Consider the following 26225-nt stretch of genomic DNA (forward strand, 5'->3'; position numbering starts at 1 on the left):
AGTCATCAGTATCCCACAAACCAAATATGATGCACAAGCTAAGAATGGTTTTTAAAGTTTTTATTATTTTTTAATTTAAATTCAGTTAATTAACATATAATGTATTATTGGTTTCAGAGGTAGAGGTCAATGATTCATAAGTCTTACATAATTACTAATGCTCTTTACATCATGTGCCCTCATTGTCCAGCACCCAGCCACCCCATTCTCCCTGGTTTTTAAATTTTAAAGGATAATTTTAAAAATGAAAGAAGACTAAGCAATGGAGACCATACATATCCCATAGAGCCTTAAATATGTATACTAGCTGGTTCTTTACAAAAAAATTTTCCAGCTCCTGCCTTAAAACCTTAACATATGTACCAGAGACCTGTACATGAGTGTTTGTAGCAGCAACCCAAATAGAATGGATAAATGTCTTATGGTGTATTCATTCAGAGAACAGCCATACTACAGTTAGAGGTGCATGGTGGGGGAGGTTTGGGGACTTCTAAGATATTAGTGATGTTTTGTTTATTTGAATGGCGGTTCATTTTATAATTCTTTGAACTGTATAATGTATTTCTGGCCATTCTTGTAATATATATATTTCAAACCCCAAAAAAGGTAATAAAAGCACTTGAAGAGACACTTAACTATGTGGAAAGACTTTAGGAGATAAAAACCAAGTGAATGAGAGGAGAGGAAATAGAGACAACTTTTGAGGAGAATTGTTTTCATAAAAAGGAACATTGAATTTCGATCATATATGGGAAGCGAAAAGGAGGTCAGGAAAGAATGTCCTTTTCTTAATTGGAAAAAGAAGTGTTACACCGTTGAAGGGAAAGGGAGTAGAAAGATTTGTCACTATAGGAGGAGGGGGGAGTTGTAAGGTCCCCAAAGAGGGGGTGAGCCAACATTCAAATGTAAGTATGTAAGCCTTAGGAAAGAATGCAGAGGATTTACATATGATAATAGAGGAAAAGCCAAGTATGCAAGTTAAGATATTGGTAGGGGGGATAGGTGCAGTAAGGAGTTTATGAAAATTCTTTTCTCATGGCTTTGTATTTTTTCACTGATTTGAGATATGAAGTATATTGTCATAGAGTAGACGAATACTGTAAAGTGTTTTAATGTAAAGATCCAGTATGGTAATATTAAGACATTTCAAAAGGAAAGCAGCAAGATGTGAGGAAATGTGACAGATATGTCTGATAAAAGCTTATATAAAATACTTTTGTCACTTCTCTATGTTCTAGAATAAGAACAGTGAGACTCGACAAACAAAAACTAATAGTAAATTATCACATGAGAAAATGTTTACTCTCACCAGCAATCTAAGAAATGAGAATTTAAGGCAACTTTAAACAGTGTTATACATAAAGACAAATATTGCTGGTTGCTAGGCGTATGAAAAGCCCACTTTTCTATAAATCAGTCTGATGACATTTAACAGAACACAAAGTTGGTATACTTGTTTATTCTGTAATTCTGTCTCTAAAAGTTTACCACATATATAGTCCACTCATAAAATTAAAATTGCTGCAAGACAAGTTACAACAGTACTGTTATTAATAAGAAAATCTAACAAAAAAGATGCAAAAGAAATATATGGAGCATAGAGAGTGTAGTCAATGGTATTGTCATAACATTGTACGGTGACAGATCTACAGTTGTGGTGACATAGCATAACATATAGAGAAGGTGAATCACTGTTGTGTATCTGAAACTAATAGAACAGTCTGTCAACTATACTTCAATTTGAAAGGGTTTTTTTTTTTGAAGCCTGAAAGAAATACAGAATAATTTTTTTTAAAGATTTTATTTTATTTATTAGAGAATGAGATAGAGAGCACGAGAGGGAAGAGGGTCAGAGGGAGAAGCAGACTCCCCGCGGAGCAGGGAGCCTGATGCTGGAGTCCCAGGATCATGACCTGAGCTGAAGGCAGTCGCTTAACCAACTGAGCCACCCAGGCGCCCTGGAATAATTTTTAATAGTTTATTTTTTAAAACCTTTTATTTATTTGAGAGACAGCAAGAGAGCACAAGTGGGGAGAGGAGCAGAGGGAGAAGCAGACTCCCTGCTGAGCAGGAAGCCTGACCTGGGGCCTCATCCCGGGATTCCTGGACTCTGGGATCATGACCTGAGCCCCCCGAGCCCCCTGAATAGTTTTTTTTTTTTTAAGATTTATTTATTTATTTTTAGAGGGAGAGAACATGAGTGGGAGGAGCAGAGAGAGACTCTCAAGCAGACTCCACAATGAGCATGGAGCCTGACATAGGCTCTATCCCAGGACCCAGAGATCATGACTTAAGCCAAAACCAAGAGCCAGACACTCAACCAACTGCACCACCCAGGCACCCTGGCTTTTGAATAAACTATTTTCTGCTAGGCTGATTAAGTTTGGTTTAAATTTATAGGGGCGCACCTGACTGGTTCAGTCGCTAGAGTGCACAACTCTTAATCTCAGGGTTGTGAGTTTAAGCCCCACGTTGGGCATGAAGCCTACTTTAAAAAAAAACAAAAACAAAAAAACTATAATGAAATTTGCTTCGTTGACACACATGGTAAGTCAGACATTGGTACCAGTGGGTTTCAAAGTGTTTGTTAACTGCTTTAATCTTTTTTTTTCAAGATTTTATTTGTCAGAGGGATAGAGCACAACCACGGGGAGCGGCAGGCAAAGGGAGAAGCAGGCTCCCCGCTGAGCAAGGAGCCCAGTGCAGGACTTGATCCCAGAACCCTGGGATCATGACCTGAGCCAAAGGCAGATGCTTAACCGACTGAGTGACCCAGATGTCCCTGCCTTAGTCTTTTTAATTCAGAAGAATTAAATGTGTGATACCCAGAGTACTAAGTCCCCAGGTGGATTATGTTGATTAATTACAGCATCTTCAGGGAACCCTTAGTAGTTATGCGTACTAAGTAATGTTTTAAGTTCAGGAAGCTTTCTTAACTGTCACTAGCAATCGGACATCAGGTAGTTTAAAAAGGCAGAAAACCGAATGACTTCCTAGCCCACCTTGCCAACTGTTCATAAATTTTCAAAGATATCCTTAGTAGCTACTAAAAGCTGTAGCAGATATGGGGCTTGCTTTTCAAATGAATTAATTACTGCTTGAGAAGAATACACCCAGTTCTTGTCTCCCATCAAAAAAATAATTTGAAATAACAGACATTATATTTGAAAAACCATAAAGAAAAGATGATGGCAATGACGTTTTTGTTTAGAATTTCCCATGCTGTTTTCTTAAGTCATCAACCTTTTTGTGGGCAACTTCATGTGCTAGAACTTCTTTTTTTTTTTTTTTTAAGATTTTCTTTATTTATTTATTTGACAGAGACACAGTGAGAGAGGGAACACAAGCAGGGGCGGTGGGAGAGGGAGAAGCAGGCTTCCCGCGGAGCAGGGAGCCCGATGTGGGGCTCGATCCCAGGACCCTGGGATCACGACCTGAGCCGAAGGTAGACGCTTAATGACTGAGCCACCCAAGCATCCCAATGTGATAGAACTTCTTTGTGAATACATTTTATATATATATATATATATATATATATATATATATGTATGTATGTATGTATACACACACACACACATATAGATACACCATTTTTGTCCATTCTGCCATTTCCTTATTTTTGTTTGCAACAGTATTAAAATTTATTTTTTAAGATTTTATTTATTTAGGGCGCCTGGGTGGCTCAATTGGTTAAGCGACTGCCTTCAGCTCAGGTCATGATCCTGGAGTCCCAGGATCGAGTCCCACATTGGGCTCCCTGCTCAGCAGGGAGTCTGCTTCTCCCTCTGACCCTCTTCCCTTTCATGCTCTCTCTCATTCTCTCTCTCAAATAAATAAAATCTTTTAAAAATTTATTTATTTATTTATTTATTTATTTGACAGCGAGAGAGGGAACACAAGCAGGGGGAGTGGGAGAGGGAGAAGCAGGCCTCCTGCGGAGCAGGGAGCCTGATGCAGGGCTCAATCCCAAGACCCTGGGGTTATGACCTGAGCCGAAGGCAGACACTTAACCCTCTGAGCCACCCAGGCACCCCTGTTTGCAACAGTATTATTGAGATAAAAATCACATACTATATAATTCAGTTACTCAAAGTGTAGTTTTTATTATATTCACAGATATGTACCCATCACCACAGTCAATTTTAGAACCTTTTCATCTCTTCAAAAAGAAACCCTGAGGTGGGAAAAAAGCAAGTGTTCATCAGCAGACTAGTGAATAAACAAAATGTGGGGTATTTCATACTATGGAATATTATTCAGCCTTAAAAGGAAGGAAATTCAGATATGTTGCATCATGGATGAATCTTAAAGACATTATGCTATATGAAATAAGCCAGTTACAAAAAGACAAGTGTTGTATGATTCCACTTCTGTGAGGTACCTAGAGTAGTCATATTCACAGAATGGTGGTTGCCATGGGCTGGGGAAAGGAGTAGGGAGCTGGTATTTACTGGATACAGTTTCAGTTTGGCAAGATGAAAAGAGTTCTGGAGATGGTTCGTGGTAATGATTGTACAATAATATGAATATACTTAATGACACTGACCTACACACTTAAAAATGGTAAATTGTAAGTTATGTGTATTTCACCACAATTAAATGTTTTAATGTGAATATACTGATGAAAATAAAAAGGAAATAAACTGTACTCTTTAGCTATCACCATTTGATACCACCACCACCAGCATTTCCCAGCCACTAATCTACTTTCTATCTCTATAGATTTCCCTGTTATGGACATTTCATATGAATGGAATCATAGGTAGTCTTTTGTGATGAGCTACTTATATTCGGCATAATTTTTTAAGGTTATTCTATGTTAGCATATATCAGTAGTTCACTACTTTTATAGATGAATAATATTCCATTGTATGGATCTACCGCATTGTGCTTATCCATTTGTCAGTTGAAAGACATTAGGGTTGGTTCCACACAGTACTGCCATAAACATTAGTTTGTAAGTTTTTGTGTGGGCATATGTTTTCATATCTCTCGAGTATACACCTAGGAGTGGAATTACTGGATCATGATGACTCTGTGTAATCATTTGAGGAACTGCCAGACTTTTCCAAAGCAGCCACACCATTTTAAATTCCCTTAAGCAATGCATGAGTGATTTAATTTCTCCACATCCTTGCCAATACTTGTTAATTATTTGACTTATAGCCCTTCTAGTAATGTCTCATTGTGATTTTGATACTGATTTCCCTGATGACTGAGATATTGAATATCTCTTCATGTGCTCATTAGCCATTTGTATATCTTTCTTGGAATTTGTTCGGAATCTTTGCCCAATATAATTGGGTTATATGTCTCTTTATTATTGAATTGTAAGAGTTCTTCCTGTATTCTGATAAAAGTCCCTTAGCAGATGTATGACTCACAAATCTTTTCTCCCATTTTGTAGGTTGTCTTTTCACTTTATTCATGTAGTCCTTTCAAATACAAAAGTATTTAACTTTGATGTTCAGTTTATCTATTTTTCTATTGTTGCTCATTCTTTTGGTGTCATATCAAATAATTACTAACTCCCAAGATCACAAAGATTCATGTCTATATTTTCTTCTAAAACTTTTAGTCTTAGCTCTGACATTTAAATCTTTGATCCATTTTTAGTTAATTTTTTTATATGGTAAGAGACTAAGACCTAACTACAGTCTTTTGCACATGGCTGTCTAGTTGCCCCAGCACCATTTGTTGAAAAGACTATTCTTCTCCCATTGAATGGTCTTGCCACACTTAACAAAAGTCAAATGATTGGGGCGCCTATGTGGCTCAGTCAGTTAAGTGTCTGCCTTTGGCTCAGGTCATGATCTTAGGGTCCTGGGATCAAGCTCAACATTGGGCTCCCTGCTCAGCAGGGAATCTGCTCGTCTCTCTCCCTCCACACCTCCCCCATTCTTGTGCTCTCTTGCACAGATGCTCTCTCTCTCTCAAATAAGTAAAATCTTTTTTAAAAAATCAGATAATCGTAGATGTCTGGGTTTATTTCTGAATACTCTTCTATTAATATATCTCTCCTGTGCCAGTGCCACACTGTATTGATGAAATTTGAAATTGGGATATGTGAGTCCTCCCAACTTTGATCTTTATCAAGATTGTTTTGGCTATTCTGGGTCTTTTGCAATTTTATATGAATTTTACAATCAGCTTGTCAGTTTCCACAAAGAAGTCAGCTGGGATTCTGGTGGGAATTGCATTGAATCTATAGATTAATTTGAAGTATTGACATCTTAACTATGTTAAGTCCTCCATTCCATGAATATGGGATGTTTTCCAGTTATTTAGATCTTTTATTTCTTTCAACAATGTTCCTGAGTTTTCAGAGTCAATTTTGTATTTCTTTTCTTAAGTGTATACCTAAGTATTTCATTTTTTAATGATACTATAATGGAATTGCTTTAATTTTATTTTGCTCATTCATTGGAAATGTATAGAAATACAGTTTATTTTTGTATATATTGTATTTTGTATGTATTTGTATTTTGTATTGATCTTGTATCATACAACCTTGTTGAACACTTCAGTGGATTTTTTAGGATTTTCCATATATAAGATCATATCATCTGTGAAGATAATAGTTTTGCTTCTTCATTTTCAATCTGATGCCTTTTCTTTTCTTGCCTCATTTCTCTGTCTAGAACCTCAGTACAGTGTTCAGCACAATAATGAGCAAACATCCTTGTTTATGATTTCAGCAGGAGAGCACCCATTCTTTCACCTTAAGTATGATGTTAGCTGTGGATTTTTTATTGATACTCTATGTCAAGTTGAGAAAATTCTCCTCTATTCCTAGTTTGTTGAATATTTTTATTAGGGAAGAGTATTAGATTTTGTCAAATACATTTTCTGCACCTATTGACATGATCATGTGATTTTTGTTTTTTATTCTGTTGATATATTACATTAATAGATTTTTCAGTTACAAAACGGCCCTGGCATTCCTGGGGTAAATCCTATTCAGTCTTAGTATATAATTATTTTCATGTGTTGCTGGGTTCACTTGTTAGTATAGTGTATTAAGGATGTTTGCATCTATATTCACAAGAAATATCAGTCTGTTGTTTTCTTGTGATACTTTTGTCTGATTTTAGTATTGGGGTAATACTAGCCCCATAGAAGGAGTTGGAAAGTGTTCTATTTTTTGGAAGATTGTATGAGGAACTGTTGTTAAATGTTTGATGGAATTCACTGTTGAAGGCTTCTATGCTGGAACTTTTGTGTTTATAAGTTGCTTTTTGATTACTACTTCAGTCTCTTGATTTGTTTTAGGTCTATTCAGATTATGTCTTCTTGAGTTCATTTTGGTAGTTACGTATTTCTAGGAATTTGATCGAATCTGTTGGTATACAGTTTTTCATAGTGTTCTTTTATTATGCTTTTTATTTCTATAGAGTCAGTAGTATCCCCTCTTTGTTTCTGATTCTAATAATTTGGGTTTTCTCTTTTGTTCTTTGTCAGTCTAACAAAAAGTTTGTCAGTTTTGTTGATACTTTCAATGAACCATATTTGGGATTTGATTTTTTTTTCCTGTTTTTCTTTTCTGTATTTTATTTCCATTGCAATCTTTATTATTTACTTTCTTCCAGTTGCTTTAGGTTTGGTTTGCTCTTTCCCCTTCCCCTCATGTCTTAAGTTAGAAGTGTAGGTTACTGCTTTGAAATCATTCTTTCTTCAAATAGGCATTTAAGGCTATGCATTTCCCTCTAAGCACTGCTTTAGTTCTCTCCTTTGGTATGTTGTATCTTCATTGTCATTCATCTCAAAGTATTTTCTGGTTACCCTTTTGATTTCTTCTTTGATCCATTGGTTATTTTGGGTTGCATTGTTTAATTTTCACTCATCTGTGTTCCCAATTTTTCCTATTGATTTCTAATCTCATTCCATTGTGGTTGGAGAACATACTTTGTATTGTTTCTGTCCTTTAAAATTTTTGAGGTTTGTTTCATTGCCTCAATATGGTCTGTCCTGCAGAATGTTCTGTGTGCATTTGAAAATTATCGTGTATTCTATTGTCATCGGATTGAGGGTTCTGTAGATGTCTTCTAGGTCTGGTTGGTTTATAGTTCTATCCAAGTCTTCTATTTCTTTATTAATCTTCTGTGTTATTATTTTATCCATTATTGAAAGTGGGCCATTGCATTCTTCACGTGTTACTATGGATTGTCTATTTCTTCCTTCATTTCATCAGTGTTTGTTTCATGTATTTTGGTGCTCCTTTATTAGGGGCTGATATGTTTATAACTGTTACATTGTCCAACTTACACTTTTTCATTATGAAATCTTTATCTCTCAAAACGTTTTTTGTTTTAAATTAAGTCTATCTTATATTAACATATAATCACTCCAACTTTCTCATGGTCACTGTTTGCATGATATATCTTTTTCTATCCTTTTATTCCTGTGTGTCTCCTATAGACAATGTATGGTCATTTTTTTAATTCTTATGACAGTCTCTGTCTTTTGATTGAATTCTTTAATCCATTCACATTTAATGTTATTGATGTAATTGACTTATGTCTACCATTTTGCTTTGGTTTTCTCTTTCTTCTGTGTTTTATTCCTCCATTTCTACTTTTCCTGCTTTATTTGCATTAAGTGAATATTTCCCGATGTCACTTTTTCTTTAATGATTTTTTTTTACTTTTTTAGCATTTTTTAGTGGTTTTTCTAGGATTTACCATATGCATCTTAACATATCCAAATAAACGTCTTATTTATACCTGCTTAATTATAGCGTCACATAGAAAAAAGTACCTGTTATAATTATCACGTTCCCATCTGTAGGCATTTCCTTATCCCACTGTAGATTTGCTCCTATTTCCTTTGTGCTATCATTGACAGATATATTACATTTCTGTATGCTATGGGCCCAACATTACATTATATATATATTCTTTTATACAGTTTTTTTTGTAATCAATTAGAAGAAAGGAAGTAAAATATGCATTTCTCCTGTCTTGTACAATCACATAATTTCCTGTACTGGTTGTATCCATCCTCTTAGGCTGCCATAACAAAATACCATAGACTACTTGGCTTAAAAACAGAAATGTATTTTCTCACTGTTCTGGAGACTGGAAGTCCAAGATTGATTAAAGTACCAACAGGGTTGATGTCTGGCAAGAATTCTCCCCTTGGTGCTGCCTTCTTGCTGTGTGCTCACATGGCCTTTCCTAAGTGTGTGCAAGCAGAGAGAGTGAAAAGAAACTCTAATGTCTCTTCTTAAAAGAGTACTAACTGCATTGGACCAGGACCCCACCCACATGACCTCATTTAACTCTAATTACTTCTGAAAGGCCTCACCTCCCAATACCATCACATTGGAGTTAGGGCTTCAACATGTGAATGTGGGGAGGGGCAAACATTCAGTCCATGATCCTGATACTCTTTATCAATTTATGTATATTCTAATTTGTATTTACTGTAAGGTGTGTCTGGCAGCAACAAATTCTCTCAGTTTTTATTTACTAGGGAAAGTTTTTATTTTGCCTTCATTTTTGAAAGAATAGCTTTGCTGGATATAGGAATCTTGGTTGACAGTTTTTTCTCTTTGACCACTCTGAATGTGTTATCCTACTGCCTTCTGGACTCCCTCCCATCTGCTGAAAAGTCACCTATTAATCTTAATGGGCTTTCATTATAAGTAGCTAGTCATTTTTTTTCCTTGTTATTTGTCTTTGATTTTCAGCCTTTTTATTATGATGTCTCTTTGGATCTTTTTGCCTTTATCCTGTTTAGAGTTCATTGAGGTTCCTGATGAGTAAGTCATTGTTTTTCAATAAATTTGGGATATTTCCAGCCATTATTTCTGGATTTTTTTTTTTCTCTTTCTCTCCTCTGATAATCCCATTATACATGTGTTGGTGTACTTGATGATATCTCACATTTCTTTGAGGCTCTTTTTTCTCTTTGTTCTTTCTTCTCCTGGTTCTTCAGCTTGCATGATCTATCTGTTCACTTACTCTTTCTCTTGCCAGTTCACATCTACTTTTGAGCCCTTCTGGTGAATTTTTTATTTTAACTGGTTTTCAGTGCCATATTTCCATTTGGTTCTTTTTTATAATTTCTGTGTCTTTATTAATATTCTCTGTTAATGTGATATTGTCACCATTTTCTCTTCCTTAAACATGGTTTCCTTTGGTTCTGTGAACTTGCTTCTAATGATTACTTTATGGTCTTTTTCTGATGAATGTGTGAAAATCTGTTCTTTTTTGTAGAAACTGTCTGTATCCTGCTTTTATCTAATGTATAAGTCATACTTTCCAGTTTCTTTGCATGCCCTGTATTTTTTTTCAGTTAGATACTTTAGATGATATATTGTAGCAACTTTGGGTACTTGATGTTTAATTTTTTTCATCTTTTTTTAAGTCTAAAGTAGGCTCCATGCCCAGCATAGAGTCCAGTGCAGGGCTTGTGCTCACAACCCTGAGATGAGATCTAGAGTCAGACTTTTAACCAACTGAGCCATCTAGGCACCCCTGTTGTTTACTTTATTTGTTTGGTGACTTACTGGATCATTTTAATGAAGTCTCTTTTACTTTCTTCCACCCCCAATGTTCAGCCTCTGATCTTTCACAAAGAGGGAAAGCTTTGGCTATTCTCACTGTCATTCTAGGATGACAGTGTTTTTAGGACTCTCTTCCTCTCTCCCTTAGAACACCCAACTGTTAAACTCTACTAACTGCCAGCTCGTTGCTCTATTGTTTCTAACAATGCCCTGGTGCATAAATTGCTCTAAAAGTAATCCTATCAAAATCTGGCTCCTTTGAAGGTAAAGTTTCTGGGGTCAGTGTTTGATTTTTATTCTGATCTCAAGAGGACTCCTTCTAGCTGTTTTTTTCACCTGATGCTCTCCTGCAAACTAGCAGGCCTACAGTTTAGCCTGAATCTCCCAGTTGTCTTTACCATAACCTTTGCCGTTCTTGACCGCACATGTAGGCTTGAACTTCTTCCCTTTCTGTTGCAATTAAGATAGTTCTTTTGGGAGGAAATTAGGTGCTGTTTTACAGTGTTTACTCCTCAGAAAAATCTGAGTGAGGGCTGTGGAGCTGGAGATGTGGACAATCATAAGCTTCTTTCAGAATCACACCCTAACCTCCCCTATGAGCTGAATATTTGGTGGAGAGTGAGGGAACCAGAACCTAGGGTCCTCAGCTTACCTCTCCTGACATGGAATCACCACTTAAGGAGCTGGGGCAAGAGTGATCATGCCAGGGCCCAGTACTTGCTCAACATGTCATACCCACAGTAGACCCTCAGTTCCACAAATGGAGGTTGGGGGAATAGGAGTTTCCACCTCTCAGCCTCACTCACACTGGACTTAGCTTCAGCACAGGTATTTGAGGGCAAGATGAGAAAGCTGACATACCACTCCTCCTTGGAAGAAAGCCCTCCATCTGGGTGCTGCAAGGAGAAGGAGCTCCGTGTTCTTGGCTGCAGCTGTCTGGAGTAGTCTGTCTCTCACTAAACTGGGGGGACCAGGGGGAGGAGTCTTGGTTCAAATACTAGACTAACCTTTCTTGCCAAATTTTTGTAGATGTTCTTAAGATGTTTCTTATTTACTAGTCATCCTTAGAACCATTTCCAGAGGCTTTAAGTGGTTGCTTTTTTTATAGATTCACCAGTTCCACTAGGGGGCAGTTTAACAGAATTGCTGTCATGCCAGAAATCAGTTTCTAATAGGTGAAATACTGATTTAAAAAATATGAAATTATACTATTCTGGCATCCCATCTTTTGAAATTATATTTAAAAGATTTGATGAAGCTATTTGAGGAACAGGATCCATGTTCCTTAGCTTATCCCCATAGGTGTATAACCATCATCCTCAGTGTCAATGGCAATATTACGGTGTCACTCTAAGAGCAGATTTAATAAGTAGCTAAATTATTGCCAGAAAGAGCAACTTAAGGTCAACTATAATAAAGCTAAAATTACTGTTTGGCCTATGTTTTCTACCACTTCACTGAGCTACTAAAGTGATGTAGCCAGCAGGTTCAGTAACGCAGCTGCTTAATGATAGCAAGTTCATCCTAGTGAGTTGGTCAGAATATGGTTCTTCTCAAAATCAGTCATTCTCCCAAGAGCACCAGAGATGTATTTATGGTTGATTGTGTTTGATAATAGCTGCCCTTACGGTGCTCAAGCCAAAGGCATTTTTATGTGAAATATTATAGTGGACTTTTGGCTCTCGTACCAGTAATTGAAAAATTCAAAGTTCATTTGTAAGGAAAATGTTAGCCCTTACTGCAGGTACTTTTGCAGCCTACCTGTTTATTTAATGGGAAATAATCCTATCATAAGGCCAGTTTTCCACCCCAGTCCCTCAGTTTCATAGTACAATATGAACTGTGTCTCATATCAAAAGACTGTATTCTTCTATAATTAACTACATGCTTTAAATTCATCATAGAATATAATTGTGATATGTCTGTAATCCAGCACCTGCCAGAGGCTTAAATGCTTCCTTCTTTTATCATCCCGGCAGAGTTTTACCCTCTGGGTTCACCGTTTTGTCTTAGCTGCCAAGAAACACAGAGCTAGATTCAGTGCTCAACGAAAGCAACAATTTTATCTCAGGTGGCCTTATCCCATCTTTGTTTTATTTGTCTTTTAAATATTTTCTTTTCTCTGTTTTTTAGTGTATTGAGTTTTTAGAAATAGCTTACATTTGGGAATAGGTAAGCTGTAAATGAGTATTTGTATAAATACGAACATTTAACCAGAAAGCTAAGGAAAATTGGCCATTCACATTTAAGGGAAAACCTAAAATATTGTACAGTAAAAATTTTATTTGATATTTATTTTTAATTGAGCATGTAGTTTGGTCAGATTCTAATTAGTTGAGAGTTTTATTTATATTGTCCTAAGTAAGTAATAAGCTAGAAATCACCTTGACTTGCAAAAAGATTATAAGGCCAAAAACTAATATTTTCTTCTAGACACAGCAAACTCAGCTGAGCGGCTGACCCTCAAGCGAATTGAAGGTTTATGTTGCACAGGATCAGTATTAACTGTCTCCATCCAGATGGCCTCACTCTGACATTCCTGAGGAGTTCTGAAGGAGATTCAGATCAATCACTGAAATTAAATCCCTAAAGCAACATTTAAACGTGAAACTTTCCAGGCAGTTTTCATTGGATATTTTTAGCGTTTATCTTTTATACTTATATAATGTACGCATGCCTTTTTGGAAAATACCAAATGATATAAATTGTCAAGAATCAGCTATATTCCCACAACTCTAAGTTGACTGTTATTGTCACATTCATATTTTTCCTCTGTCTTTTTTCTTTTCATATAGTTTGGAAGAGAACATATAGGTCGGGCGCCTGGGTGGTTCAGTCTGTTGAGTGTCCGTCCAACAATTGATTTTGACTCAGGTCATGATCTTGGGGTCATGGGATCGAGCCCCTCGTTGGGCTCCAAGCTCACAACAGAGTCTACTTGTCCTTCCCCCTCCCCCTTTGTACCTCTGCCTGCTCACACTCTCCCTCTCTCTCTCTCAAATCAATAAATCTTTAAAACAAAATAAAAGAACAACATACAGGTCATATTCATCTTTTTCACTTTATTGAACCAGTTAGTGAGCAATCTGAATTTCTTTCTTGGCATAGAGCCCTTAGAGGGAAATTAGTAAGTTAAAAAATATGTGTTTTTAAGGTCCTTAAGTGCATTTTGACAAAATCTTCCTTTGATTTACAATCCTTGTAAGTACTGACTTGTTTTTGTTGTTTTCATGTTTCGTGAAGACATATCCCATTTTAATTCGGTTCTTTGATCATTAATGAAGATGTACGTTTTTGCATTTGACTATTTGTATCTTGAATTATTTGGCCAAGTCTTTCCTCATATTTGGTAAGGTAAAGATTAATCACACATTTACTGAAGAGAGAGCTGAAGTTCAAAGACATACTACAAATAAATGGAGTTTGAACTCAAACCCATGCTGCCCTCTGACACCCAAATCCATGGTGCTTTCCACTGTATAAAGTATTAAATGTCAAAGCCATTAAAATAGAGAGCAATGTAATATCACTTGAATTTGCAAGAATATCCAATGAGTCTATCTTAATAAGAATTAATTTCCACTCATAGTGTATCAAATAGATTACCATGATCTAATCAAAGAGGCATCAGGCGTACGCCTTAAAAGGACCGTTTTAAGCATTCATAAATGGTTATAGGACACTTAAAAATTCTTCATACTTTGGTAGACTACAGTAGGTTTCTTATTTTAAAAATACATAATGTGTTTATCATTTCTCCCATTATGGCTTTGATTCCAAAATCCAGTAAGAATGCAAAAACAAATGACTAGAGGAAAGAGGAATTTTTACCTATGAATTATCGTGGAACATTGTAGGAATAAGATGAACATTATAGAAAACCCAGAAGAAGAAACCTTTCAGATACTTACATCATTTATCAATCTCTGCTGACCCCATAGAGGCAATTTTGCAGCAATTTGATCTGGCTGTACCATAGAATGGGAAGGGACAGCTCCTAAAAAATATAGCAAAACAATTGGTGTAAGTGGCAAGGCGAATTTTTGTTGCAATGAACTCTAATACCTTTGAAAGTTGATATTACTAGTTTTAATTTACATTCATGGTTTTCAGGAAGCTTGGAACCAAATGGATTCATGGGATTGATGTTTTATTTTCCTGTTCAATGGTAGGGTCTGAACTTCTTCAAGAACTAGGCCTGGTGTTTTGCTTTAAAGTCCCCTTTCTGGGACGTCTAGGTGGCTCAGTTGGTTGAGCATTTGCCTTTGGCTCAGGTCACGATCCCAGTGTCCTGGATCAAGTCCCACGTCGGGCTCCCTGCTCGGCAGAGAATCTGCTACTTCCTCTCCCTCTGCTTGTGCTCTCTCTCTCTCTCTCTCTCTCTCTGTCAAATAAATAAAAATCTTTAAAATAAAATAAAAATAAAAAATTAAAAGTACCTTTCTGTTTATACCCTGTCTCTAAAGGAGAAATTTTTGAAATTACTACAAAACGGTTTTTCCTTTTTGATATATTATTTAAATATTTGTATTTTTAAAGTGAGAGTGTTAAGCTGACTCTTTTGCTTTTCTTTTTTTTTCTAACCTACTCTAGTTCTGCCTTTGTAAAAGACAAAATAGATGGTAATTGAAAATAGACCATTTAAGAAATTTAAGAGAGATATTCATTGCCCAGTCTATATCCCTTGAAGTATCTTCATGTCTTTTGGAGGAGATCAGTTAGTCTTGGAACTCAGTTTTATAATTCATTTACCTAAGGGATAATCTAGGACTAGAAAACCAATTTATACTAACTATATAAAGCCAAAACCCAGTAAAATGGTAAAGTGAATGGCAATTTGTAGTTTAGTAGTTTGGGATATATCATTCATCCCAGTGACCTGAATATTCTTACTCCTATTTTGGGTGGCTTCCTGTCACTCATGTGCCTCAGAACTTGGATAAGCCATTAGAAGGTGCTTAGTGAACAAGATCAGGGTGAGGGGTCCTGTATGGCCCAAGGGGGCATGTATCCCAATTAGAAAACAGAACCTAAAAATCCTTCCACCCTATGGTGAAACTTTCTGTTCTCCTGGTAGCAGCATGTTTACAAACCATGTCTTGAGCTGTGTTATTTCCACAGCTTAGCTAAGACTCATAATGCATCCCAATCATAATTAATATCAATTTCAGGAAGTACTGTTTTTACATTTTGTCATACGGTCCCAAATCACCTTTTGTGAAATCTTCCCTTTACATCTCTTTCTTTTTCCTTATTTTATTGAACCACAATGAGTTACTGCTACTAAAAATCAATAAAACTTTATGAATTTTTAGTAATTGGAGAATTGTCTGCCTGATTTAGAGAAACATTTTTAACTTTCTGTTACAGAAATTCTTCAATGCACATAAATGTAAAGTGCACTGAACCCCCATGTACCCGTAACTTCTACAGTTATTAACTAATGACCCATCTGTTTTCCTGTAAAGCTCTATTTCACCCTCTTTCCATAAGATTGTAAATAAATTCAGATATCATGGCATTTCAATCATGAGTATTTCAGTTTAGGAATCCCTGAAAGTTTTTTTTTTTTTAACCCACAGAACTACTTTCGCATGTTAAAAATTGTCATAGTTAACGTCTTAGTTATATCAAATATCTAGTTAGCATTTTTATTTCCAACTACACTACAAATATTGCTTATGTTTTTATACATTTGTCTTTTTGAGTGTCCCATAGTGTGAATTTTACTGATTGTGTCATGGTGTTGAACACATCTCCCTATAGTCTTTATAATAATTCAGTAGTTGGATCTAACGTATTTTTAATGCAAAAAGTTGTTAAAGCTAGGGCGCCTGGGTGGCTCAGTCGTTAAGCGTCTGCCTTTGGCTCAGGTCATGATCCCAGGGTTCTGGGATCGAGTCCCACATCAGGCTCCCTGCTCCGCGGGAAGCCTGCTTCTCTCTCTTCCAATCCCCCTGCTTGTGTTCCTGCTCTCGTTGTGTCTCTCTCTGTCAAATAAATAAATAATCTTTAAAAAAAAAAAAAGTTGTTAAAGCTAGATTAAGAAATTATACTATGTAAGGAAGTTTTTTTAAATGATGAAAAAAGACTGGTAACTAATGGGGTTTTATATATAAATTAAGACTCTGATTACTTGAGGGGTGCCTGGCTGGCTCAGTAAGTGGAGCATGCAGTTCTTGATGTTGGAGTTGTGAGTTCAAACCCCACATTGGGTGTAGAGATTACTTAAAAAAAAAAAATTCTGATTACTTGCGAATTCTCAGAAAGAACGAATAGTATCACTCTCTAATTTGAAACTATTTTCCTCAGGGCGCCTGGGTGGCTCAGTCAGTTAAGCGGCTGCCTTCGGCTCAGGTCATGGTCCCAGGGTCCTGGGATTGAGTCCCTCATCAGGCTCCCTTCTCTGCGGGAAGCCTGCTTCTCCCTCTCCCACTCCCCCTGCTTGTGTTCCCTCTCTCACTGTGTCTCTCTCTCTTTCTCAAATAAATAAATAAAATCTTAAAAATATATATTTTCCTCAAAGAATTTGCTAAACAGAGAAAACTTTAAAAGACATATTGTGACAGATCCCATGTTAGTTTGAGTCTCAAAGATTAACTTGAAAAATAAAGAAAAGGGATACCTGGGTGACTCAGTCTGTTAAGCATCTGCCTTCAGCTCAGGTCATAATTCTGGGGTCCTGGGATGGAGTCCCATGTGGGGCTCCCTGCTCGGCGGGGAGTCTTCCTCTCCCTCTGCCTCTCCCCTCTACTGCTCTCTCTCTCTCAAATAAATAAATAAAATCTTTTTAAAAAGAAAAATACAGGAAAAACTGAATAGTTTTATACTAGCAGCCTTTAATTTTGTCAGTATTTATGTTAGAATATGTCAGAATTATGTTTTACTATTTCCTTTATTCTTAGTACATATTTTAAGCAATAAAACAGGGGCACCTGGGTGGCTCAGTTGGCTGAGCATCTGCCTTCAGCTCAGGTCATGATCTCAGGATCCTGGGATCAAGGCCCAAGTTGGGCTCCCGGCTGAGCAGGGAGTCTCCTTCTCCATCTCCCTCTGCTGCTCTCCCTGCTTGTGTGCTCTCTCTCTCTGTCAAATAAATAAATAAAAATTTTTTTTAAAAGGCAGTAAAACATTTTTCTCTGAGTCTCGTTGTCAAACTGCATATTCTCTTTTCTAAAATATAGCTTAGTGAGATCCAAATAAGTTAATTTTTCATTTTGTAAAGTTATTTTTCTTCTTTTTTAAATAATTATTTGAATAATAAAAAAGTCATATTTAGAATAAGTTGTAAAGGAGTAAGAGCAATGAAATTAGGAGTGGTGTTTCCTGATTTAAAAAAAAATCAGTATTACTGTCATAACATAGATTTTTGTCCAAAAAGTAATTGTTCATAACTCTTAGAGAATAGAGGTAGATTTTATTTTTACTCCTAACCAATTTGAAAAATAATTTCATTTAAATAAATTTGTAGGTTTGTTCTTTCAAAGAATCTTTACAGTCCTCTCCATCTCACTGTGCTGTGTTTTTGTGTTTGATTTTTCCGCCGTAGCTCATCACTAGGTTACTTGCCACATCCAGGATCAGAACAAGTACAGTTTCCTCGAACTACTTCACCAGGCAATTCCCAGCAGCTTCAAAGCCACCAGTGTGCAGGTATGAATATAATTGGAAAATAGGTAATGGTTTGTCCATTTGAGAAATTAAGTTCCTTAGGCATTTCTCAAATGCGGTTTTCAACTTGTTGTGTGCTGAGATATAGCCAAGATATTTAGGGTGCCTTGCAAATTCAGAGCTAACAGTTCCCGTCCGCTGCTTCCTTTTCTGCTGTTATTACTCCCACACTGCTATCCTGTTTCTCGTCCTCAGACTCTCCTTCCTTCCCTGCCTCATAAACATTGATGTTCTCTGGGATCATCTCCTTACTCTTCATGCTCTTCCTAGCGGACGCATCCACCTCCAAACCTTCAACAACTGTTTTTTGCCAGCACCTCTCAAATCTTCTTTTGGCTAAGAAGAGGCAGATAGCCAACTGCCTACTGGGCATTCCTACCTGGTTGTGCCAGAGGCACTTGAGATTTAATACTCCTTCCTCTTCCTGCATCCCTTACCTCACCCTCTCTCTAGGGACCAAAACGTTTTCAAAGTTGTAATCACCTCTCTTCTTTCTCTCCTTTCACATTCGTGATGCCACCATTCCCTCAAATATCATGCCTTCTTTCCTTCCCCACTGCCACCATTCTTGGTCAGTCTTTGCACATCTTATTTGCATGGTTTCATGTTTCCCCACACCCAGCGTTCCACCTCCCCAACACACACACACACACACACACACACACACACACACACACACACACACACACACAGTCTTTGCACATTTATTTGCATGGTTTCATGTTTCCCCCACACCCAGCGTTCCACCTCCCCAACACACACACACACACACACACACACACACACACACACACACACACACACAGTCTTTGCACATCTTATTTGCATGGTTTCATGTTTCCCCCACACCCAGCGTTCCACCTCCCCAACACACACACACACACACACACACACACACACACACACACACACACACACACAGTTCAAGAAATACTTTCCTCTGAATCAGGAATGTGCATGGATTCTGTCTACACTCCCTAGCAAGTAAGCCTCCTATTTATATTTACACGTTCAGGTCCAACAGAACTGTGTTTTGAGAAAGTACCATGCTTTTTCATGCTAAAGACACTTTTGTACCTGTTCCTCCCTCTCCCTGAAATGCCCGTCCACCATTATTTGCCAAAATCCTGCTTGTGCTTATGGTTTGACTCAAAAATCACCTCTTCTACAAAGGCTTCCCTAGTACTTAAAATAGAGTTTGTTGCTTCTTTTTTTGGCTTCTGTAGTGTCTTAATCCTTTATCATGATGCCATATTTTATTATAATGATTTCTTGACATATGTAAATCTCTGAGAAATAGTAAATGATTATGAAATAAATGGCTAATAGTGTGCATCCAGCATGGCTGCTGTCGTTGAGGAGAACTTTGAGGTGTCCCTAAGCAGTCAGCCCTCTATGGTTTGCCTCGCTGGTCAGCCTGGCTCTACTTCTAGGGAACTGGAAACTACCATTTTGGTTACTACAGTGCAAACTAAGGCCCTTGAGGCATAAGAATCCTGCCTTACCTTACGCTGAAGCGGTGGGTGGCAGGAAACATACATGCCTAATACTAGTAGTGCTGCAGTCTAATACACAAGAGAAATAAATCAGATAAGGAGACAGATATAATAGACTACTTATCTCTGTTATACACTTAACAAGTGTTTATGCATGCATGTGATCAGTACAACTTTTTAAAGTTAGCCAAAGAGGGGCGCCTGGGTGGCTCAGTCGTTAAGCATCTGCCTTCGGCTCAGGTCATGATCCCAAGGTCCTGGGATCGAGCCCCGCATCAGGCTCCCTGCTCAGCGGGAAGCCTGCTTCTCCCTCTCCCACTCCCCCTGCTTGTGTTCCCTCTCTCACTGTGTCTCTCTCTGTCAAATAAATAAATAAAATCTTTAAAATAAATAAATAAAGTTAGTCAAGGAAGTCTTTGCTGCTGTTTTCAGATGAGAACTCGTAATAAAAAAGGTTAAATGATTTTCCCAGAGTCCTAGAACATTTCAGAGTACTAAAATTGTGCTTTCTGATTCCCACATCCCAAACTTTTTCTTCTCTGTGTATCTAATGCCAGTTTTAAAATTAATTTTGTTTTTTAAATTAATCACTTTTATAGATAATGTCTCAATTATGCTACTGTCTACTAGGTTCGGTAGTAGGTAATTGGACTTCCCTGAGTAACTGTGGAACTGTTACTTTTAGAATAAGATGTTTAGGCCTACAGAGTCCCATTTTAATGCCTTTTTAAACACACACGCTTGTAGCATGGAGCTCTAGGGCTTAAATCTGGCTCGCATATATGATAGTAAAGTTTTGTTCAGAAGTGTAAAATTATTGCCATTTTCTTAGTGTTTTAAAGATACCAGCTAGTTGGTAAAGTATACTGATTGCAGTGTCCCAACTCTGATTTCCAGCTGTGCCACCTCCGCCCCCTGCTGGAGGAATGGTGATGATGCAGCTCAATGTACCAAACAATCCACAATCTCGTGCCCACTCACCCCCACAATGGAAACAAAACAAATATTACTGTGATCACCAGAGAGGGCAGAAGTGTGTGGAATTTAGCAATGTAGACAATATTGTTCAGGTAAGATGCTTCTTTTGTTTATTATAATTTATAACTTTCTACATTTTAGACACATGTGATGGACCTTATAAGGCTTGACTTTGAATTTGAAGTCCTCTCAGATTAGTAAAGAAGTTTGAACATTCTCTATATCCACACTATTTCTTTCAATATATAAATATTATTTTTCAACTTTTGCATATTCAAAATTTTTTAATTTAAAAAAATCAGATGTACTAGATCTAAAATTTGATTTAAAAAAAAATTAAGTCATCTTCCTACATTTTCCATATGAACTATTAGTGTAACCAGAAGGTTGATGTGAGAACACTCTTTATTGTAGAAGAAATACAGTTAATAAATATAAAATCAATGGTGGACTTTTTGGAATTTCACTAAAATAATGGATCAAAGAAAATCATTAGCACATGTCAGGAACATTAGGAAAAGGTTTATGGGGGAATTTAAAATGGATAGATTAGGCAGACAACACATGAAGCAACTGCTCAATTATAAGATCACTAAAAAGTGGGTCAACCAAATATTACTTGCCTCCTAATATAGTGTAGAAGGAAGTACCCAGCATCACTTATAATGTACTCTTATTAAAAACAAGGAGCCTGAATCTAACCAAGCCTCTAAATCTATCTATTAATTTACAGAAAATATAGGAAGGGGAAAAAAACAACTTATACCATGGAATATTTTACTGGACAAATTGGCCTCATTTCTTTAAAAAAAAAATAGCATTTTGAAATGAAGGGTGAGTCTTTCATAGATTAAAAGATACTCAGCTGTTATAATCAGATACAACATGCAGATCTTCCTTGGATTTTGAACACTCAAAAGACATTTTTCATCATAGAGAGGATATTTAAATACGCTAATTTTGTTAGTATGAGAATCATGTTTTGTTTTGTTTTTAGAAAATAATAGTTCCTGGGGCGCCTGGGTGGCTCATTTGGTTGGGCATCTGACTCTTGATGTCAGCTCAGGTCTTGTTCTCAGAGTCATGAGTTCAAGCCCCACATTGGGCTCCACACTGGATGTGGAGCCTACTTAAAAAAAAAATAGTTCCATTAGATAAAAATATTTAAAAATATTTATATATTAAAATATTTGCATGTGAAATGCTGTGATATCTGAGATTTGCTTAAAACTCTTTAGGGGGAACAGAGCAGGGGAGAACACAGTCAAAGCTGGGTGATGGGTCCATGGAAGTTCATTATGTTCATGTACATTGAGTGTAGAGATTACTTAAAAAAAACTAAAATAACATCCTGAAAGAAAATATTAACAAATAAATATTTTTTAAAGATAAACTGAATAAATACTTCAGTGCACATGACAAAATCAGAATAAGAAGGGCAAAGATCAATTTATAGGCTAGCTCACAAAATAAATGGCCATTAATGAGATGAAAATATAAAAATATTTTTGTCTATATTGGGGAAATTTAGGAAGACTAAAACTTGCAGTGTTGGCAGAGGTGTCCAGTTACAAACTCTCTTGTACATTCTTGATGATACTACAAATTGATAGAATTCTTCTTGGAGGCAGTTTAATGACATTTTTGAAAATGTAGAAGGCACATAGTAATTCAACACCAAAACCACTAACAATCCAATTAAAAATTGGGCAGAGGACTTCAATAAACATTTTTCCAAGGAAGACATACAGATGGCCAACAGATACATGAAAAGATGTTCAATATCACTCATCAGGGAAATGCAAATCTAAACCACAATGAGATATCACCTTACACCTGTCAGAATGGCTAAAATCAAGGAGACAAGAAATAGCAAGTGTTGACAAGGATGTAGAGGAAAAGGAGCCCTCATGCACTGTTGGTGGGAATGCGAACTGGTATATAGCCACTGTGGAAAACAGTATGGACTTTCCTCAAAAAGTTAAAAATAGAAATACCATATGATGTAATAATTCTACTGGGTATTTATCCAAAGAAAATGGGAACACTAATTCAAGAAAATTTAAGCAGCCCTGCGTTTATTTCAGCATTGTTTACAGTAGCCACAAGATATGGAAGCAACCTAACCGTACAATGATAGACAAATGGATAAGGAAAATGTGGTATATATAAACAATGGAATATTACTCAACCATTAAAAAGGATAAGATCTTGCCATTTGCATCAACATGGATGGACCTAGAGGGTATTATGCTAAGTGAATTAAGTCAGTCTGAGAAAGACAAATACCATATGATTTCACTCATATGTGGTATCTAAAAAACAAAACGAATAAACAAAAAGCGGAGTCAGACCTATAAATACATAGAACAAACATGGTTGCCAGAGGGATGGGAGGATGGGGAGGTGGACATAATAGATGAAGGGGAGTGGGAGATACAGGCGATACATTCATATGGAATGCACACGTCATGGGGATGAGACATTCATCATAAGGAATATAGTCAGTGATAATTGTAATAGCATTGTGTGGTGTCAGATGGTAGCTATACTTGTGGTGAGTATAGCATAATATATAGAGAAGTTGAGTCACTGTGTTGTATACCTGAAACTAATGTAACTGTTAACTGTACTCAAATTAAAAAAAAAAATGTAGAAGGTACATAGCCTTTGATCCACAAATTTACTTCTAGAACTTTATCCAGTAAAAACTCTGGAACAAGCATATAAGAATACATGTGCACGAATATTTCTTTCTTACCTGTTGTAACCTTGAAAGACTAAAAATATCTTGATATTCAACAGTGGATAACCAATTAAATAAATTGCTATATCATTTAGGAAAATATCTTAAGTGTATATATTAAAAAGAATGGGATACACCTACTACCCAAATGGTAGTTTCTAAATACCATTCTCCAAACTAAAAGCAACGAGGGCTCCTTAGTGAAATGACTATTGCCAGGGTTCATTCAGGGAAAAGTACAAGATGATTCTGGAACATGTTGCTGTGCCAGAAGGTAATGAAGTACTTAAAGGATGATGGAGATGTGTCAAGGAACACAGGACCAGGCCTGAATACTTTAGGAATAAAATAAGAAATGAATGATCACCCATAAAATAAAATAGAACCCATGAGTCTGTACTGATATAAATGAATGAATGGGGGAAAAGTGAAGCTCTTCTTTACAGTAAAATGTGAACTATAAAAAATAGAATGATAAAATTAGAAAATCACCACCTGCAAACCACCAGGCAAGAATCATCACTGGAGGAGAGAGGATTCTAGGAAAATGGCAGAGTAGAAGCATCAGGAGTCTCTCTCTCTCCACCTAGAAATAATTGCACTGGTAGAATCTGTCTGATATAACAGTTTTGGAGCTCTAGAATCTATTTAAGGCTTGCAACTGCCAGGAAAAGCTTGGGTGATAAATTATAATTAAATTCAGTCAAATTCGGCTTTTAGCCCAGTAGCAGCTACCTTTCCTTACCTCCGCCCCCAGACAGGCAACTGTGCACGTTGTTACTAGAGCAGCTTACAGGAGTCAGGGTGGGCAAAAAGGACCCTGTCCTCCAAATACAAAGGATTTGTGTTCTCATCATGGGTCTCTACTTCTGATCACAGAGGTGTAGACAAAGGGGCAGTAATCACTGTCGGTGCACCTCCCCACATTGTTGCAAATCTCTCCCCCTGACACTTCTAGGGGACTTAAACGGACAAAGCCCTCCCTTCATTGTTCTCTTTGAGTCCATTTTGGGAGCCACACAGTAAGCCTAGGACATTCAGAAGCAACTGAATATATAGGGCACATTCCAGGGAAAGACACAGGCCAAACCCTGAGAAGACCTCAGGGTTATACCTCAGGCCGATCTTTGGCACAGAGACAGGCTGCAACAGTCAATAACCAAAAACCATAACAACAACAAAGCACAACAAACCCTGGGAAGGGGGGAGAATCTGATTTCCAGTTACCACATTATTAGATCCAAATGTCCAATTTTCAACAAAGAGTCACAAGGCATGCAAAGAAACAGGACAGTATGGCCCATGCAAGGGAAGAAAAAAAGTCAATATAAGATTGTCCTTGAAAAAGACGTGATGACACATCTCCTAGACAAAGACCTTAAAACACCTGTCTTCAGGTTGCTCGAAGAACTACAGAAAGATATGGAAAAAGACAAGAAAACAATATATGAACAAAATTGAAATATCAATAAAGAGATAGAAAACCTAAAAAGAAGCCAAAAAGGAATTCTGGAGCTGAAAATATAATAACTGAAATGAAAAGTTCGGTGAAGGAAGTCAGTGGCGGATATGAGCAGGCTGAAGAGAGAGTCAGAGAACTTGAAGACAAGACAGTGGAAATGATCAAGTCTGAGGAACAGACAGAAAAGAGAATGAATAAACGTGAACAGAGCAGAGTTTTTGTATATTATTGAAGTTAGACTGGTATAAATTCAAATTAGAGTGTTGTGACTTTAGGATGTTAGGTGTAATACCCAAGGTAAACCACACCCCCCCAAAAAAAACCTAGGGAATATAAACAGAAGGAAATGAGTAAGGAATTTAAATGTTTTACTACAAAAAATGGAGTAAACACAAAAGAAGACAGTAATGCAAGAAATGAAGGGTGGGGAGGAAGCTGGAAGGCATATAGAAAACAAAGCAAAATGACAAAGGTAAGTCCCTCTTTATCAGTAGTTATTTTAACTATAAAGACAGAGATTGGCAGAGTGGATAAAAACACCCGATCTAACTATATGCTGTCTACGAGACTCACCTTAAGTCCAGAAACACAAATCAATTGAAAATGAAAGGATGCAAAAAGATATTTCATGAAAATAGTAACCAAAAGAGAATAGCGGTTATTATTGCTAATATTAAACAAAGTAAGTCTCTAGATCCAAAAAATTTTCAAGATACAGAAGTTCAATACAGCAAGAAGATAAAATATTTATAAACCTGATTATATGAACCTAATAATTAACTTACCTGATAACAGACCGTCACATAATAGTTGGAAACTTTAATGCCCTACTCTCAATAAGGGATACCACAACCAGGCAAGAAGTAAGTAAGGAAATGGAGAGCTTAAACACAACAAACCAACTAGATCCAATAGAGGTGTAGAGAACACTCTCCCTGACAACAGCAACATTCATACTCTTCCTGTGTACATGGGACATATTCTTGGATAGACTGTCTATATGTTAGGCCACAAGTTAAATCTCAGTAGATTTTAAAAGGTACCTATCAGCCAACATTGTACTGGCAGCCCTACCTAGAGCAATTAGTCAAGAAAAAGAAATAAAAGGCATCCAGATTGGAAAGGAAGAAGTAAAATTCTCTGTTTACAGAAAATATGATCTCCCCCTAAGACACTTATAACGAGAAAAGAAAAAATAGTAACTTCACAACAAAGAAACCTGGCAGACACCACCTTAACCAAGTGATGGAAGTAAATATCACGAGGACTATGTTGACACGTGGACCTCAAGTTCCCTCTCCTGATGCATTGAGAAGGACACACTTCTCTAGTGCTCCTTACCCAAATGTACACTGTGAATTT

The 26225-nt window shown here is 36.9% G+C and overlaps 1 protein-coding gene across 11 annotated transcripts in view; it reads left to right on the forward strand.

The window, feature by feature from the left end:
- The window catches only part of R3HDM1 (R3H domain containing 1), a 198699-nt gene that overhangs the window by 163503 nt on the left and 8971 nt on the right, over nt 1-26225 (forward strand). For all 11 annotated transcript variants that reach the window (XM_027588758.1, XM_027588759.1, XM_027588757.1 and 8 more), the window contains 2 exons: nt 18060-18163; nt 20575-20747. In XM_027588758.1, coding sequence (XP_027444559.1) covers nt 18060-18163; nt 20575-20747 — 277 coding nt within the window. The remainder of the gene's footprint in view (nt 1-18059; nt 18164-20574; nt 20748-26225) is intronic.

This window comes from Zalophus californianus, chromosome 3 (genome assembly GCF_009762305.2).
Source record: "Zalophus californianus isolate mZalCal1 chromosome 3, mZalCal1.pri.v2, whole genome shotgun sequence".
Classification (NCBI taxonomy): Eukaryota; Metazoa; Chordata; class Mammalia; order Carnivora; family Otariidae; genus Zalophus; species Zalophus californianus.